Source organism: Felis catus, chromosome B4 (genome assembly GCF_018350175.1).
Source record: "Felis catus isolate Fca126 chromosome B4, F.catus_Fca126_mat1.0, whole genome shotgun sequence".
Lineage (NCBI taxonomy): Eukaryota > Metazoa > Chordata > Mammalia > Carnivora > Felidae > Felis > Felis catus.
The window spans coordinates 138506075-138520427 of record NC_058374.1 but is presented as its reverse complement, the minus strand read 5'-3'; the positions used below and the strand labels follow the sequence as shown (position 1 = coordinate 138520427).

The window sequence follows — 14353 nt, the reverse complement described above, 5'->3', positions numbered from 1 at the left end:
CACGAGGCAGCAGCAGAAACGAAACTCACATCAATGATGCCCTGGTGGTGCTGAGAATTCTCTCTTGCAGGGCACGCGGAGGCCTGGGACTGCACTGGGATCCTTCTATCTCCTTGGCTGGGATGTGGGCATACCAGCGCTCTTTTTTATCTTTGTAGATCTCAGATATACACTTCTCTGCTCTGCCATGCCGGCAAAACTTGTCCAGAGTTTTACATGGTTGTTTGAACCACTGACACTGCACTTGTCTGGGACACTAAAGGCCCTGCGGGCCCAAACCCAGCCGCTGCCTCCGCCTCCGGTTCCTCATCATTTGGTCTGACACAGCCCCTTACTTGAACCACCTCCCCCACCCCACCCCCTTCCTATGGCTTCCAGGACACCACACCTGCCTGGTTTCCCCGCCAGCCCCACTGAGGCTGCTTCTCTGGCGCCTTGTTGGCCTGACCTCTAAATACTGGGGGAGTCCAGAGTCTGCCTTCTCCATTTGTGCCTCCTCCCCTAACATGACCTCTGATGGCCCCAATCTGAGTTTTCAGCCCTCATCTTTCCTGTGGTCTTAGTCAGCTCAGGCTGCTAAAACAAAATACCCTAGAGTGGGGGCTTGAGCGGCAAATATTTCTGGCAATACTGGAGCCGAAAGTCCAAGGTCTGGGGGCCAGCGTGTCAGGTACTTGGTAAGGGTCGTCTCTCTAGTTTGCAGATGGCTGCCTTCTTATGTCCTTTCCTTGGTGTGTGGTGCACTCAGAGAGAATGCGAGAGAGAGAGAGAGAGAGAGAGAGAGAGAGAGAGAGAGAGAGAGAGGATAAGAAAATAAAAGCCCTATTAAATGTTGCCTACAAAAGAACACTTTAATATAAAGACATAAATAGAGTGAAAGTAAGTGAATGAGAAAAAATACGCCATATAGACCGTAGGCATAAGAAGGCTAGTATGGTTATTTTACTTTCCAGTTTCACTAAGATACAATTAACATAAAACTTGGCGGGGCGCCTGGGTGGCGCAGTCGGTTAAGCGTCCGACTTCAGCCAGGTCACGATCTCGCGGTCCGGGAGCTCGAGCCCTGCGTCGGGCTCTGTGCTGATGATGGCTCAGAGACTGGAGCCTGTTTCCGATTCTGTGTCTCCCTCTCTCTCTGCCCCTCCCCCGTTCATGCTCTGTCTCTCTCTCTGTCCCAAAAATAAATAAACATTGAAAAAAAATTTAAAAAAAAACATAAAACTTGGCTATTTTAATATCACATAACTAGACTTCAAAACACAGATTATTGCTAGAGATAAACACAGACATTTCACAATGATAAAAGGGCCAATTCATTAAGACATGACCTCAAAATGTGTATACATCTAATAGAGCCTCAAAATACATGAAGCAAAAATTGACAGAATTAAAAATAGACGATTCTCTAGTCATAATAGGAGAGATTAACATCCTCTCTCAGCAAGTGATAGAAAAGCTAGACAAAAACCCAGAGAGGACATGGAAGAACCAAGTGTCAGTACCAACCATCTTGTTCTGGTTGGCATTTATAGGGCAGCCCACCCAACAAAGGTGGGATAAGTACACGTGGACAACACATCAAGGCAGACCACACTAGGTATGAGCTTTCAAACAAGTCTCAATAAATGTAAAGGGATCAAAATCACATAGAATGTGTTCTCTGACCACAACAGGCTTAAGTTAGAAATCAAAGCCCATAAAATTTCACAGAAACTCCAGATATCTGAAAAATAAACCACACATCTTTAATTTGTAGGTCAAAACCCAAACAGGGGAAAGTAGAAAAAAATTTAATTGAATGATAACGTTAATACCACAAACAGGCAGGATGCGGTTACAAAGCGTTTGGTGGGACACTTAACCTTAAATGCTTCTATTAGGAAAGAAGAAAGATCTACAATCAGTGACTTCGGGTTTCAACTTAAGAATGAAGAGCAAAAAAGAGAAACCCTGGGCTTTTGGGGAGCTCACAGACCTCGTCTTGAAACTGGATATTCCCAGGGGAGTAGGATTCCCGCTAAGGGGCCTTTCAGGCTTTTGGGAACCTTGGCAGACTTAATTCCATCACCGCTCCCCGATCGAGGCCTACACAGGCGTGGGAGGGGGCGGGGGGATCCCGGAAGCCCAGGCCCCACTCGCCGCTCCAGGTCGTGACCCCGTCGCCCCTGTGATCCCGCGGCCCGCGCCCCACCCGCGGCCGTTGGCCGCGGCGGCTCCCAGGTTCCCGGGGAGGCGGCGCCATGCGGCCCGGGCCCGCGCTTCTCCTCCTGGGCCTGGGCCTGGTCTTGGGCCTGGTCCTGGGCCGCGGCCGCCTCCCGCGGCCCCCGGATCCTCGCACGGCCCGGGCCGCGGTCCTCGTTCCCGGGGCGCCCAGCCCCCGCCGCCAGGGCCCCTCCTCGGCCCGCCGGCCCCCGCCCGCCGCGCAGGGAGACGCGGCCGCGCTGCGCACCTTCGGGGGCGTCCCGGGCCTCGGAGGGCCGGGCGGCGGCGTCCGCCTCCGCCTGCGGCCCCGCGCGACCCCGGGCGGCGGCGTGGTCCTGAGCGGCGGCGGCGGCCTCTGCCTGCCCCGCGGCCCCGCGCGCCCTCTCTGCCTGCGGGTGCGCGTCCTGCTGCGCGCCCCCGGGGTCGCCGCGCCCACGCTCGTGGACCTGCAGCTGTGGGCGTGCCGCGGCCGCCTGTCCCTGCTGTGGCGCACCCCGCTGCACGGCGCGCTCGGGCGCCCGGAGTGGACCTTCCGCCTCGTGCCCGTCCCACCCGCCAGCGTGCGGCGCCCCCGCCAGGCCTCCTCTGCTCTGCCCGCCGGCGACCCTCGCCTCTACGCGGGCTTCGTGGCCCAAGCCAAGTGCCCCACGGATGGGCCCACGCCTGTTGTTTTAGAAGCCGTCAACTCGGACGGCCCCCAAGCCATCGAGTCTTCCGTGTCCTGCCAGTTATCCGCACAGTTGCCCTGTGTTGTCAGCCTGGTAAGGATCAATAGGGACCGAGATCCGGTGGTGTTGAGCAGGAGAATGCACACTACCTTGAATGCAACCTTTAAGTACGACTGCCTGGAAGCCACCTTATTTAATCCGAGTTGGCAAGTCTTCTCCGTGCCCTCCGTGTCCGACGTGCCGGACTGGAATCAGCCTTTGGACGTACCACAACTCAGCCTAGGGAGGACTCCAGCGTATATGGAAATCCCCCCCAATTCTTTATCTTGGGGGGTGTACGTGTTTAACTTCACTCTCACCATCTACACAAGGAAGTCAAATACACCTCGGGCAACAGGCTCCGATATCGTCTACGTCACCGTTCTTCGAAGCCCCCTACAGGCGGTGGTTATTCCTGCCAGGCCCAACATAACAATGAATTTCACAGATTCGCTGGTTCTGGATGGAAGCAGGTCATCAGACCCAGATTCAGGCAACTCTTCAGAGGGACTCCTTTTTTCTTGGTACTGCACCAAAGATAAAAATAACTACCAAGGAGAGACAATTATAGTGGTAAGCAGGAAAGTCTGTCTCACTGCAAAGCAGACCGATCTGCGGTGGAAGGAGGCCTCTGGCCCCATCCTGTCATTTTTGCCAAGAACACTGAGAGGCAAAGATGTGTATTATTTCAGAATGGTGATCCGGAAGGGCAGTAGAACAGCGTATGCCGATAGGAGGGTGCATGTGCTCCCAGGACCAAGACCCGCAGCACACATTTCATGCATTGAAAATTGCAATCGTAATTTGATTATTTCAGATCGATTCTCTTTGTTTCTAAATTGCACCGGGTGTGCAGGAGACCATGATTACTATAAGTGGTCGATTCTGTCGTCTTCAGGTAAAGAGATCATATTTGATTGGGCGAGACAAACCACAACAGGGAGGGCCAGGGCTTATCTGACCATAAAAGCTTTTGCTTTTAGGGATTTTTCCGAAGCTGAGTTTTTGGTTTCTGTATACGCAATAACTTGGAGCGGAGCGGGCTTGACCTTGAGGTACTCCTTTGCTATTAACTACGCTCCTCAGCCCGGGCAGTGCAACATCAATCCAGCTAAGGGACTTTCACTTTTAACCAAGTTTGTCATCCGGTGTACTAATTTCACGGACAAGAACATCCCTCTTGCATACAAAATAGTAGTTTCTGATTTGTACGGTTTTGGGCAAATCAGTTCTGTGAAAGAGAACACCTTGGGGGCCATCCTGTATTGGGGGCATGAGTCCACATCACCCCCTTCCTTTCTCCCCGTTGGTGGATTGGCTAATCATTATGTCATGAAGATCATTGTTCAGGTATATGACTCTCTAGGAGCCTTTACTCCGGTGACCCTGCACGCCACCGTACGGGCTCCTACGGACAAAATCTCATCAAAGAATGTGCTTGATCGATTATTCAATTTCACCATGGGACCAACTTCATCACTCTCTACTTTGCTTGACCAGCGGGAATTTTTGCCTGCAGGCTACTTAATTTATATAGCAGCTTCTGTGGTGAATAGCATGAAAGCTGACTTAACTTTGCAAGCTGACAAAACCAGACTCCGGGAACACCTCGTCAACCAGACTTTCGTTCTTCCCAACAGCACTTTGGAGGAAATTAGCCAGGTGGTCGTGTGTATGGCTAAAGTAACCCAGACAACCTCTGGATTCACTCGAATGGCTCAGAAACTTGCCACAGTGAGGGTCTGGCAAGCCAACCACGCCCTACGACAATCTCATCAAAAACATAAATCCTTTAGCTCTGAACGAATAGAAATCGTGAGCACTGGGATATTAACAAGTCTGTCTAATATCCTTAAACTGAGTGTTCCCTATGAAGTAGTGGATGAGCCTTTCTATGGGTTGGAGTTTCTAGCAGACACAATATTGGCTGGCATGGTGCCAGGGAATGAAACCACTGCAATGATGGCCTCCAGCTTTAACATGTACCTCAAGAAAACAGAAAAGCGGGATATTAACGAGGCCTTCACCAACAAGAAGCTCGGCCGAAATTATTTTCGTCCAGTGCTCAATGCGAGCAGTGTCCCCCTTCTGCCTGAAAATGCTCCGATCTCCACCATGTTTTGTGAGTTTGCAGATGATCCCTTTCCTTGGTTAAGTCAGCAGGAAAGCTATCCTGCAGAGGTGGTTGGGTTCAAAATGACAGGCATCCCCGCCAAAGGCAACGTGCTAGAGATCACACCTGATGTGGTCGAAGTGCACATCGTCAGAAGAAACTTGAGCTTTGCAGCTTTTAATCTCACGGTGGGACCCGACAACGCGCCCCACGAAGTTAACGAGCCCTTCAAAAGGACGACGGGGGAGTTTAGCTTTGAGGTGGACAGCAGTGCAGTGAATGAGGTGCTGGTCCACATCATGACGGAAGTCACCCTGGTGTTCACGGTATTGGTATATGCTGGCAGTGAGATCACCCCCGCCGCTTTGGTGGCCACCTTCTTCGTGCCCTATGACATCCCTCCCATCGCCAACCAGAGTGACCTGTTTGACCAGGCCTGTGTGGTTAAGAAGGCCCGCGTGGTCTGCCTTCCACCGTCCCTGCTGCAAGTCATAGCTCAGCGAGGCAGCTCGTCCGAGTGCACCGTGACCATGGCTCTGCAGGCACCTCGCTTTGTCATGGCACCCAGTAACAAGCTAGTGAGAATCGCCCTTTTCAGCGTTCAGTGCTTAGACATGTACGGGATCCAGAGCGATTGGAGAGAAGACAACTGTGTTCTCGGAGAGGAGACCACCTGGGACAGAATGCACTGTATCTGCAAAAACCCAAGGAGGGCCCGGCGGCAGCTGGCCACGATCAAAAAAGCCAGCCTGCACCTGCAAACCCACTTTTTGACGGCCAATGTGATTGTGGTCCCTAATCCCGTAGACCTACGGCTGGAGGTCATCAGGAATGTCACCCAAAACCCCGTGACTCTCTTTGCTGTACTTTTCATTGTGCTCGTGTACGTATTCCTAGCGTTCTGGGTCTTGCACAAAGATGCCATGGACCAGCTTCTTCGGCAATACGTGATAATCCTACCTGACAACGATCCTTACGATAAGGTGTGTTACCTGCTCACCATTTTCACAGGAATGCGCTGTGGGGCTGGGACCAGGGCCAACGTCTTCATCCAACTTAAGGGCACGGAGGGTGACGGCAACGTGCATTGTTTGAGCCACCCCTATTTTACCACCCTCTCCCGTGGAAGCATCAACACTTTCCTCCTCACAACGGAACGTGACTTGGGGGACATCCATTCCATTCGCGTGTGGCACAACAATGAGGGCAGAGCCCCCAGTTGGTATTTAAGCAGAATCAAAGTGGAAAATCTGTTGAGCAGACACATCTGGCTGTTCCTCTGCCGGAAATGGCTTTCTGTTGACACCTCTTTGGACAGAACATTTCACGTTACCCCCCCTGACCAGCCTCTAGAGAAGAAGGACTATTTCCTGATAGATTCCATTTACAAGCTGGAGAAAAATCACATGTGGTTCTCTGTTTTCTCCGGGGTCAGTGCTAGGCCGTTCAATAGGCTGCAGCGGCTGTCCTGTTGTTTAGCCATGTTATTGTCTTCCCTTTTATGCAACATTATGTTCTTTAATCTCAACAGAAAAGAAGACACGGATCCCAAAGAGACAAAGTACATCAGGTCAATGATGATAGGATTGGAAAGTGTCCTAATCACCATCCCTGTGCAACTACTGATCGCCTTTTTGTTCACCTATTCCCAGGAGGAACCTCGCGTGACTGTAGAGGAGGTGTCTCCCCAGAAGACCCCCTTGATGCGAGTCCCAAGTGAATACTGGGAGGAACATCTGAAAAAGTGGCACGCTCAGGAAACTGACGGTGCCCCTGCCAGAGCAGCTTCGAAGCTTCCCCCCAGGAAAAGCCCTAAAGCTCCCAAAGCGCCAGAGCAGCACCGGGGTAAGAAAGCAGAGGGCAAGGTCTCCCGGCCCCGAGATGTTAACATGAACGCCAGTAACCGAAACGCAGAGGACGATCAGGAAGCTGCTCCTGCGCAGCCGCCCTCCCAGGCGAATCCTCCAGAACTCCAAGAGAAGCACAGGATCGTCCTGCCTGGGTGTTGCGTTTATGTAGCATGGTTCTTGGTTTTCGCCACCTGCAGTATATCCGCGTTCTTCATTGTATTTTATGGGCTGACCTACGGCTACGAAAAGTCCATAGAGTGGCTCTTTGCTTCGTTTTGTGCGTTCTGTCTGTCCATTTTCCTGGTGCAGCCGTCCAAAATTATCCTCCTGTCAGGCGTCAGGACGAGCAGGCCCAAGTATTGTAAAAACCTCTCGTGGGCAAGCAAGTACCACTACACTGAGATCAAGCTGTTCCACGCGAAGATGGGCCCGGAAGAAATGAAAAGGCGACACGAGCAGATCACGCAGCTGCGAAGCTCAAGGATGTACCAACCCCTCACCGAAGACGAAATCCGAATATTCCAAAGAAAGAAGAGAACCAAGAGGAGGGCGCTCCTGTTCCTCAGTTACATTCTCACCCACTTCCTGTTTCTGGCGCTCCTGCTGAGGCTCGTGGCCCTCCTGCGCCACACCGAGAGCTTCTACTACAACCAGTTCATCCGCGATCAGTTCTCTGTGGACCTCGGCACGGTGACCAAGCTGGAGGACATCTACCGGTGGCTGGACCACGTGCTGCTGCCTCTGCTCCACAACGACCCGAACCCAACTTTTCTTCCCGACAGCTCCTCCAAGATCCTTGGCCTTCCGCTCCTGAGGCAAGTGAGGGCCAAACCCGGCGAAAAACTCTGCCCGCCCGCCCAAGACTTTGTGCAGAACAGCACCGACAGAGACATCCATTGTCATCCGGAGTATGGCACAGACCCAGAAGACACCAGAAGCTACTCTAACGTTTGGGATAAAGTGGGTAAGCGGGCTGTGGACAAGAACACCAATGGGTTTACTTACAAGCCTCAAGAGAAGACGTGGGCGTATTTCTCCTATGGACTCTTACACACCTACAGGTCGGGGGGCTATGTGTTCTATTTTTTTCCGGAACAGCAGCAGTTTAATTCCAGCATGCGGCTCGGGGAGCTCCAGAGCAACAACTGGCTTGATGAGAAGACCTGGGCCGTGATTCTGGAGCTGACCACCTTTAACCCGGACGTCAGTCTATTCTGCAGCATTTCTGTCATTTTTGAGGTTTCACAGCCGGGAGTCGTAAACACGAGCACGTCCGTGCATTCCTTCTCGCTTGCTGACTTCGACAGGAGGACGTCCGCTGAGATCTACCTGTACGCGGCCGTCCTCATTTTCTTCGTAGCCTACGTTGTCGACGAGGGCTATATCATTTTGCAAGAAAGGGCCTCCTACGTGACAAGTGTGTACAATTTGCTCAACTTTGCTCTAAAATGCATATTTACCGTGCTGATCGTGCTCTTTCTCAGGAAACACTTCCTGGCCGCTGGCATAATTCAATTTTACCTGTCGAACCCCGTGGAGTTTGTCCCCTTTCATGCAGTTTCTCAGGTAGATCACATCATGAGGATCATTTTGGGTTTCCTGTTGTTTCTGACCATCTTGAAGACCCTCAGGTACTCCAGATTCTTTTATGACGTGCGCCTGGCCCAGAGGGCCATTCAGACCGCCCTCCCCGGCATCTGCCACATGGCGCTGGTGGTGTCCGTGTATTTCTTCGTGTACATGGCCTTTGGCTACCTGGTGTTCGGCCAGCACGAATGGAACTACAACAACCTGATTCACGCCACGCAGACAATATTCTCCTACTGCGTTTCGGCTTTTCAGAACACCGAGTTCTCCGGCAACCGGGTGCTGGGGGTCCTGTTCCTCTCGTCCTTCATGCTGGTGATGATCTGTATACTGATCAACTTATTTCAGGCGGTGATTTTGTCAGCCTATGAGGAAATGAAGCAGCCCGTGTACGAGGAGCCATCGGACGAAGCGGAAGCAATGACCTATCTGTGTTGCAAGCTAAGGACCGTGTGTCGGTGTGTGTTCTTCCAACCCAAGGCCAGAGACAAACCGGAGTTCTTTGAGGACATGCTGTATGGGCAGCCGGAGAAGAAGAGCCGCCGGTATCTGGGGCTCAAGACCAGAAACATTAACGGGAAGAAAATGGTTTATCTCGTTGTATGATCAGGGACAGTGTCAAGAACCACAGGCAAGAGTCCCGCCCCCTCTCCGCCCCAATCTACCTTCCCAGGGCAGAGCCTTCTCCTGCTGAGACTCCCCCCCCCCCCCAACCAGGGCTGGGAGCCGAGAGCCTGTGGCTCCCTCAGTTCCTCTGGGACCTCCCTCTGCAGACCAGGGCCGGAGCTTCCCCGCCCTGCCCCTGCCCCGCCCCTCCCCTCCCCACCCCTACCTCCCACACTCCAGCTGGGGCAGGGCTGGAGGGACCTTGTGGGGAGTTCCAGGATTTGTTCCCCTGCGTTTGAATTCAGGGATGGGAACGGACGGTCGGAAGTCTGAAGCTCCCCACCTATTCTTTAGGGCGACTGCAAGTTAAAGATGTAAAGTTTAACAACACTTTCCGGGCCTTGAGACATGAATTTCGTTTAATGACCAAAAGGTTGTGTGTGTTGGGGTGAGGGTTCACAGTGAAAGACAGCAAATGTTCTATGTGTGTGACGACAGTAATATATCCATCCAGGACTGGGGCTCTGGGTTGTTGATGGCATGGTGGGTTACTTAGGAGTATTAAAGAAAATGTGGCTTATTGTTTAAGAGAAACAGGGGTAGTAGTCTTATAGTTTCACTCAGAAGCATGTTCATTTATGTAGATGCCACTTTAAGCTTTATCAGAATTAAATGTGAGCTTTCTTCTCTGAGAGTTGCAGTGATTTCTGCTTGAAGGGCATATACTTGGATGGCTCCTGCCTTCCACGTGGAGGGCCGGCAGAGGGGGACGACCAAACCAGGGGGGTGGCGGCTGTGTCCCAGGCGCTTGCGGTTTCCCCAGGGCCCCTGCGGTCCTGAGCGGGGCGGAATGGCCGTGGCACTCCGTGCTGCATGCGACTCACACAGCAGTGTCCACAGGGCAGATACGGTTTTTCTAAGTCCCCTCGTGGGGAGGTCATGGGAGTGGCCGGGTCCATACCGGCCCGCTGGCCTCCACTGGCGTGCACGGTCGTAGATAGCACCCCTCTTTACCACCCGACTCCTGAACAGGTTGAGAACAAGTAAACACAGGGGCCAAATAATTACTTTTTACCTGCAGAGGCCGGCTGTGGTCCGGTCAGATCCATGCACTTGCCTGTGGGAGTGCAGGATGAGAGGGTTTAAGCCCCAGCCATGGGAAGCCGGGGGCAGTCCTCCCCTTAGAGCCTGGGAGACCCACACAGGCATGGGGTCAATGCACCCAGACACTCTTCCCAAATTAGCAATCAGCTGAAGTCTGGGCCCCTCTCCAGGCTCAGGGCACACCGGTTGGCCTCCCTTCCCAGGAAGAATGTTCTGGGGGTGGCTGTACCCCATGACCTGGAGCTGTGCACTGGGAGGGAGGGAGTGCCAGCTAGAGAGGCCTCCTGGTGCAGGAAGGGGACCACCCCCTCCTGGTACCGACATGGAAGCCGTCTGAGCGAGGACCAGGCAGACAGCTGTAGGTCCAACGAAGGAGACGAGGCTCTCAACTTCTGGTTACAATGAGAAGTCTGGCGGTCACAGGACTTTCCCACGCATATTAGGAAAGAAGAGAGCGCCAGGGGCCTTCTAATCCAATAGAGCAATGATAAGTATTATATGGTTAAGAAATGTAGAAATGCCAATGCAACATTATCAGGAAAACAAAGTAACAAGTGAGACAAATATACAGGGTTTTTTTGAAGGAGTTATCATCATCATCGTCATCATCGTTATTACCTTATTTTCATACACAAAAACATAAAATGTGAATGGTTCTAGACTTTTCCTCCTGTTGGGTTGTGGCTGCTTCCTCACCAGGAGGGAAAAAGTGCATCCACATGGGTTTCTCTGGGGACCCTGTGCAGTTCAAGCAACGAAACCACAACTTAGCAAGTTTAAAGCCATTTCTAAAGATTCCTTTGTCCTCCTCATATTTCCAGGAATAGCGTAGCTATGTTCCAGAACAAGTTGGCGACAGTTCTGAATACCCTCCCAAGTCCACACCGAACAGGAAACCAAGATGAACGTTCTTGGATTTGTTCTCAGTTTAGCCCCTTAAGAACTCTGGAGTTCAACAAATCTTCTAGAGAGCTCTCCGTCTGTGGCTCTGGGCGGGCGGGGGGGTACATCCGCCTCAGACTCTTGTTCATTCCAAAAACTTGCATTTTTTACAATTTTATTTTAGATAGAGTGTGCACGGGTGGCCAGAACAGAGCCCAACATGGGGCTCGAGCCCACGTGGAAATCAAGAGTTGGATGCTCGACTTGACTGAGCCACCCAGGGCTCCGAAAACTTGCATTTTTAAAAAATCTTTTTTTTTTAAGTTTATTTATTTATTTTGAAAGACAGAGAGAGCGAGTGGGGGAGGGGCAGAGAAAGAGGGAAAGAGAGAGAATCCCAAACAGGTTCCCGCACCGTCAGCACAGAGCCTGATGTGGGGCTGGAACTCATGAACTGTGAGATCACGACCTGAGCCAAAATCAAGAGCTGGATGCTTAACCAACTGAGCCACTGAGATGCCCCGGAAACTTGCATTTTTAAGGCCTGCTTCTGTATGTATATTTTACTGTTCAAAATTTACTTAAAAATGATACAACAGTAAAGGCATTTTGTCCATAGGCAACAAAAACAGGTCTCTAGATGCATCCTCCCTCCTCCACACCACAGAGAGCCGAACTTTGCCTTCTTTGCCTTGAGCCTGAAGGAAGCGCCGCCGGTGGTAAATCTGGTGTGTGGCTGGTATTCAGTGTATCATGTGTGTATTACAAGGGCTTCACTGGGCGCTGGTTACATTGTTGTTCTTCGCGCAGATTCATTTTGCCATACACTTAGGAAGGCTGGACTTTTCTGGATGTATATTCTACTTTTACAAGCTTACTTTAAAACCTCAGGCCTGGGGCACCTGGGTGGTTCAGTCTGTCAAGCATCTGACTTCAGCTCAGGTCATGATCTCGAGGTTCGTGGGTTCGAGCCCCACGTCGGGCTCTGTGCTGGCAGCTCAGAGCCTGGAGCCTGCTTCTGATCCTGCGTCTCCCTCTCTCTCTGCCCCTCTCCCACTTGCACTGTGTGTGTGTGTCTCTTTCTCAAAATAACAAACATTAAAAAAAGTTGTTAAGTACCGCCAGAACATATGGGTAATTATCTTCCCTAGCAAGTTACTCCTTGGGGAAGGTGGCACCAGGAGATGTTACAAGCCTCCATATGTCTAAATATTTAAAGGTTATGAAACAAACTTACAAACCATTACATATAATATATTCTATCCACCTACCTTGACAGACACACCTTTGTAATGAGAAAACACTATGTTAAGCGATGGTTTTTATATAGCTGAAAATTGGCAAAATATCAAAGATAACTGAATTATTATTGTGTACATTTGGGTGTTCTCTTGATGGGCCACTGGCCCTTGGATGAGCAAAGAGACGTACATAATCTATCTGTAAAGTATTATGTATGCATTCCTATAAAACTGTGTTCTTTTGCAGTCATTACAGAAAAACATCGTGTTGATAAGAACAAAGATTTTCATATAATTATGTCCTGTGGACGATAATGCCAAGTTACAAAACTTTTCCTGAGTCCTCGGAGCACATGGATTGTTTCTAATTATTTCAGTTGGGAGAGCATGCACTCTCCTGAGGGGAGTGGCAAGTGGAATTCTCGATAATTTTTTAAGTTTATTTAATCATTTTGAGAGATAGTATGCACAGGGGAGGGAGAGAGACAGAGACAGAGGGAGAATCACAAGCAGGCTCGCGCTGTCAGCTCAGAGCCTGACTCGGGCCTCGAACTCACAAACCATGAGATCATGACCTGAGCTGAAACCAAGAGTCGGACACTTAACCGACTGAGCCCCCCAGGTGCCCCGGTCAATAAAATTCTTAAAGATAATTTTTTAAATGTTTATTTATTTTTGAGAGAGAGAGACAGAGTGGGAGAGAGAGAGAGACAGAGCGGGAGCGGGAGAGGGCAGAGAGAGAGAGACAGAGGGAGACACAGAATCTGAAGTAGGCTCCAGGCTCTGAACTGTCAGCACAGAACCTGATGAGGGGCTCGAACTCCTGAACCATGAGATCATGACCTGAACTGAAGTCAGATGCTTAATCGATTGAGCCACCCAGGAGCCCCGTCAATAAAATTCTTAAATCTTTAAATTTAGAATTGAACCCACGGATGTTAATGTCATGTTTACACGTCGTAAAGACAGCACATGTGAAAAACTTTCATTTCTTCATCTAAATGTTATCCTCATCTCATGTCTACCACCATTTCTCACAGTTTACCTCCATCCAGAAGGTATTTGTGTTTTGCTAAGTTCACATTTTCCAGTGCTGGGATATTATTAAGAGAAGTGGAGGGGCACCTGGGTGGCTCAGTCGGGTAAGCGTCCGACTTCAGCTCAGGTCATGATCTCACAGTTCATGAGTTCAAGCCCTGTGTCGGACTCAGCGTTGACTGTGCAGAGCCTGCTTGGGATTCTCTCTCTCCCTCTCTCTCTTCCCCTCCCCCTTGCTCTCTCTCTCTCTCTCTGTCTCTCTCAGAAATAAACATTAAAGAGAGAGAGAGAGAGACAGAAGCGGAAACTGCCCCAGTCCACTCACTTTGTTCAAATCCCTTTTCGATAGAGATCCACCTTGATCCAAAGTGGCCTGAAAGTAGTCTCTATAGAGATAAGTTCCAGGATTATTTGGCACGAATCTTCGGATTCAGACTGCATCAAATGTTTCTATTCCCTAGTTCTCATTTCCCTGCATCAAATTTGAATGCTATTTTGGTGTTTTTAAAAAGATACTTTAGGGGCGCCTGGGTGGCGCAGTCGGTTAAGCGTCCGACTTCAGCCAGGTCACGATCTCGCGGTCCGTGGGTTCGAGCCCCGCGTCGGGCTCTGGGCTGATGGCTCAGAGCCTGGAGCCTGTTTCCGATTCCGTGTCTCCCTCTCTCTCTGCCCCTCCCCCGTTCATGCTCTGTCTCTCTCTGTCCCAAAAATAAATAAACGTTGAAAAATAAAATAAAAAAAAAAAAGATACTTTATTTTTTAGATCAGTTTTAGGTTCACCTCAAACAAGCTACAGAGATTTTCCAGTGACCCCCCCCTCCCCCCACATGCACAGCCTCCCCAGTTACCAACATCCACCAGGTGGTTCATTTGTTACAACTGGTGAATCTACATTGTCACCCCAAACCCATAGTTGACATTAGGGCTCACTCTTGGTGTCGTATGTTCTAGGAATTCGGACAAATGTGTAATGGTATGGATCCACTATTATATTACCATACAGAATAATTTCACTGCCCTAAA

At 50.7% G+C, this 14353-nt stretch overlaps 1 protein-coding gene across 1 annotated transcript; it reads left to right on the top strand.

Moving 5' to 3' along the window:
- The first annotated feature begins 2183 nt into the window (after positions 1-2183).
- PKDREJ (polycystin family receptor for egg jelly) lies at positions 2184-9757 on the top strand. Its single transcript, XM_019835900.3, has one exon. The coding sequence runs from the start codon at positions 2241-2243 to the stop codon at positions 9063-9065; it is 6825 nt and encodes a 2274-aa protein (XP_019691459.3). The 5' UTR covers positions 2184-2240; the 3' UTR covers positions 9066-9757.
- Positions 9758-14353: the final 4596 nt, after the last annotated feature.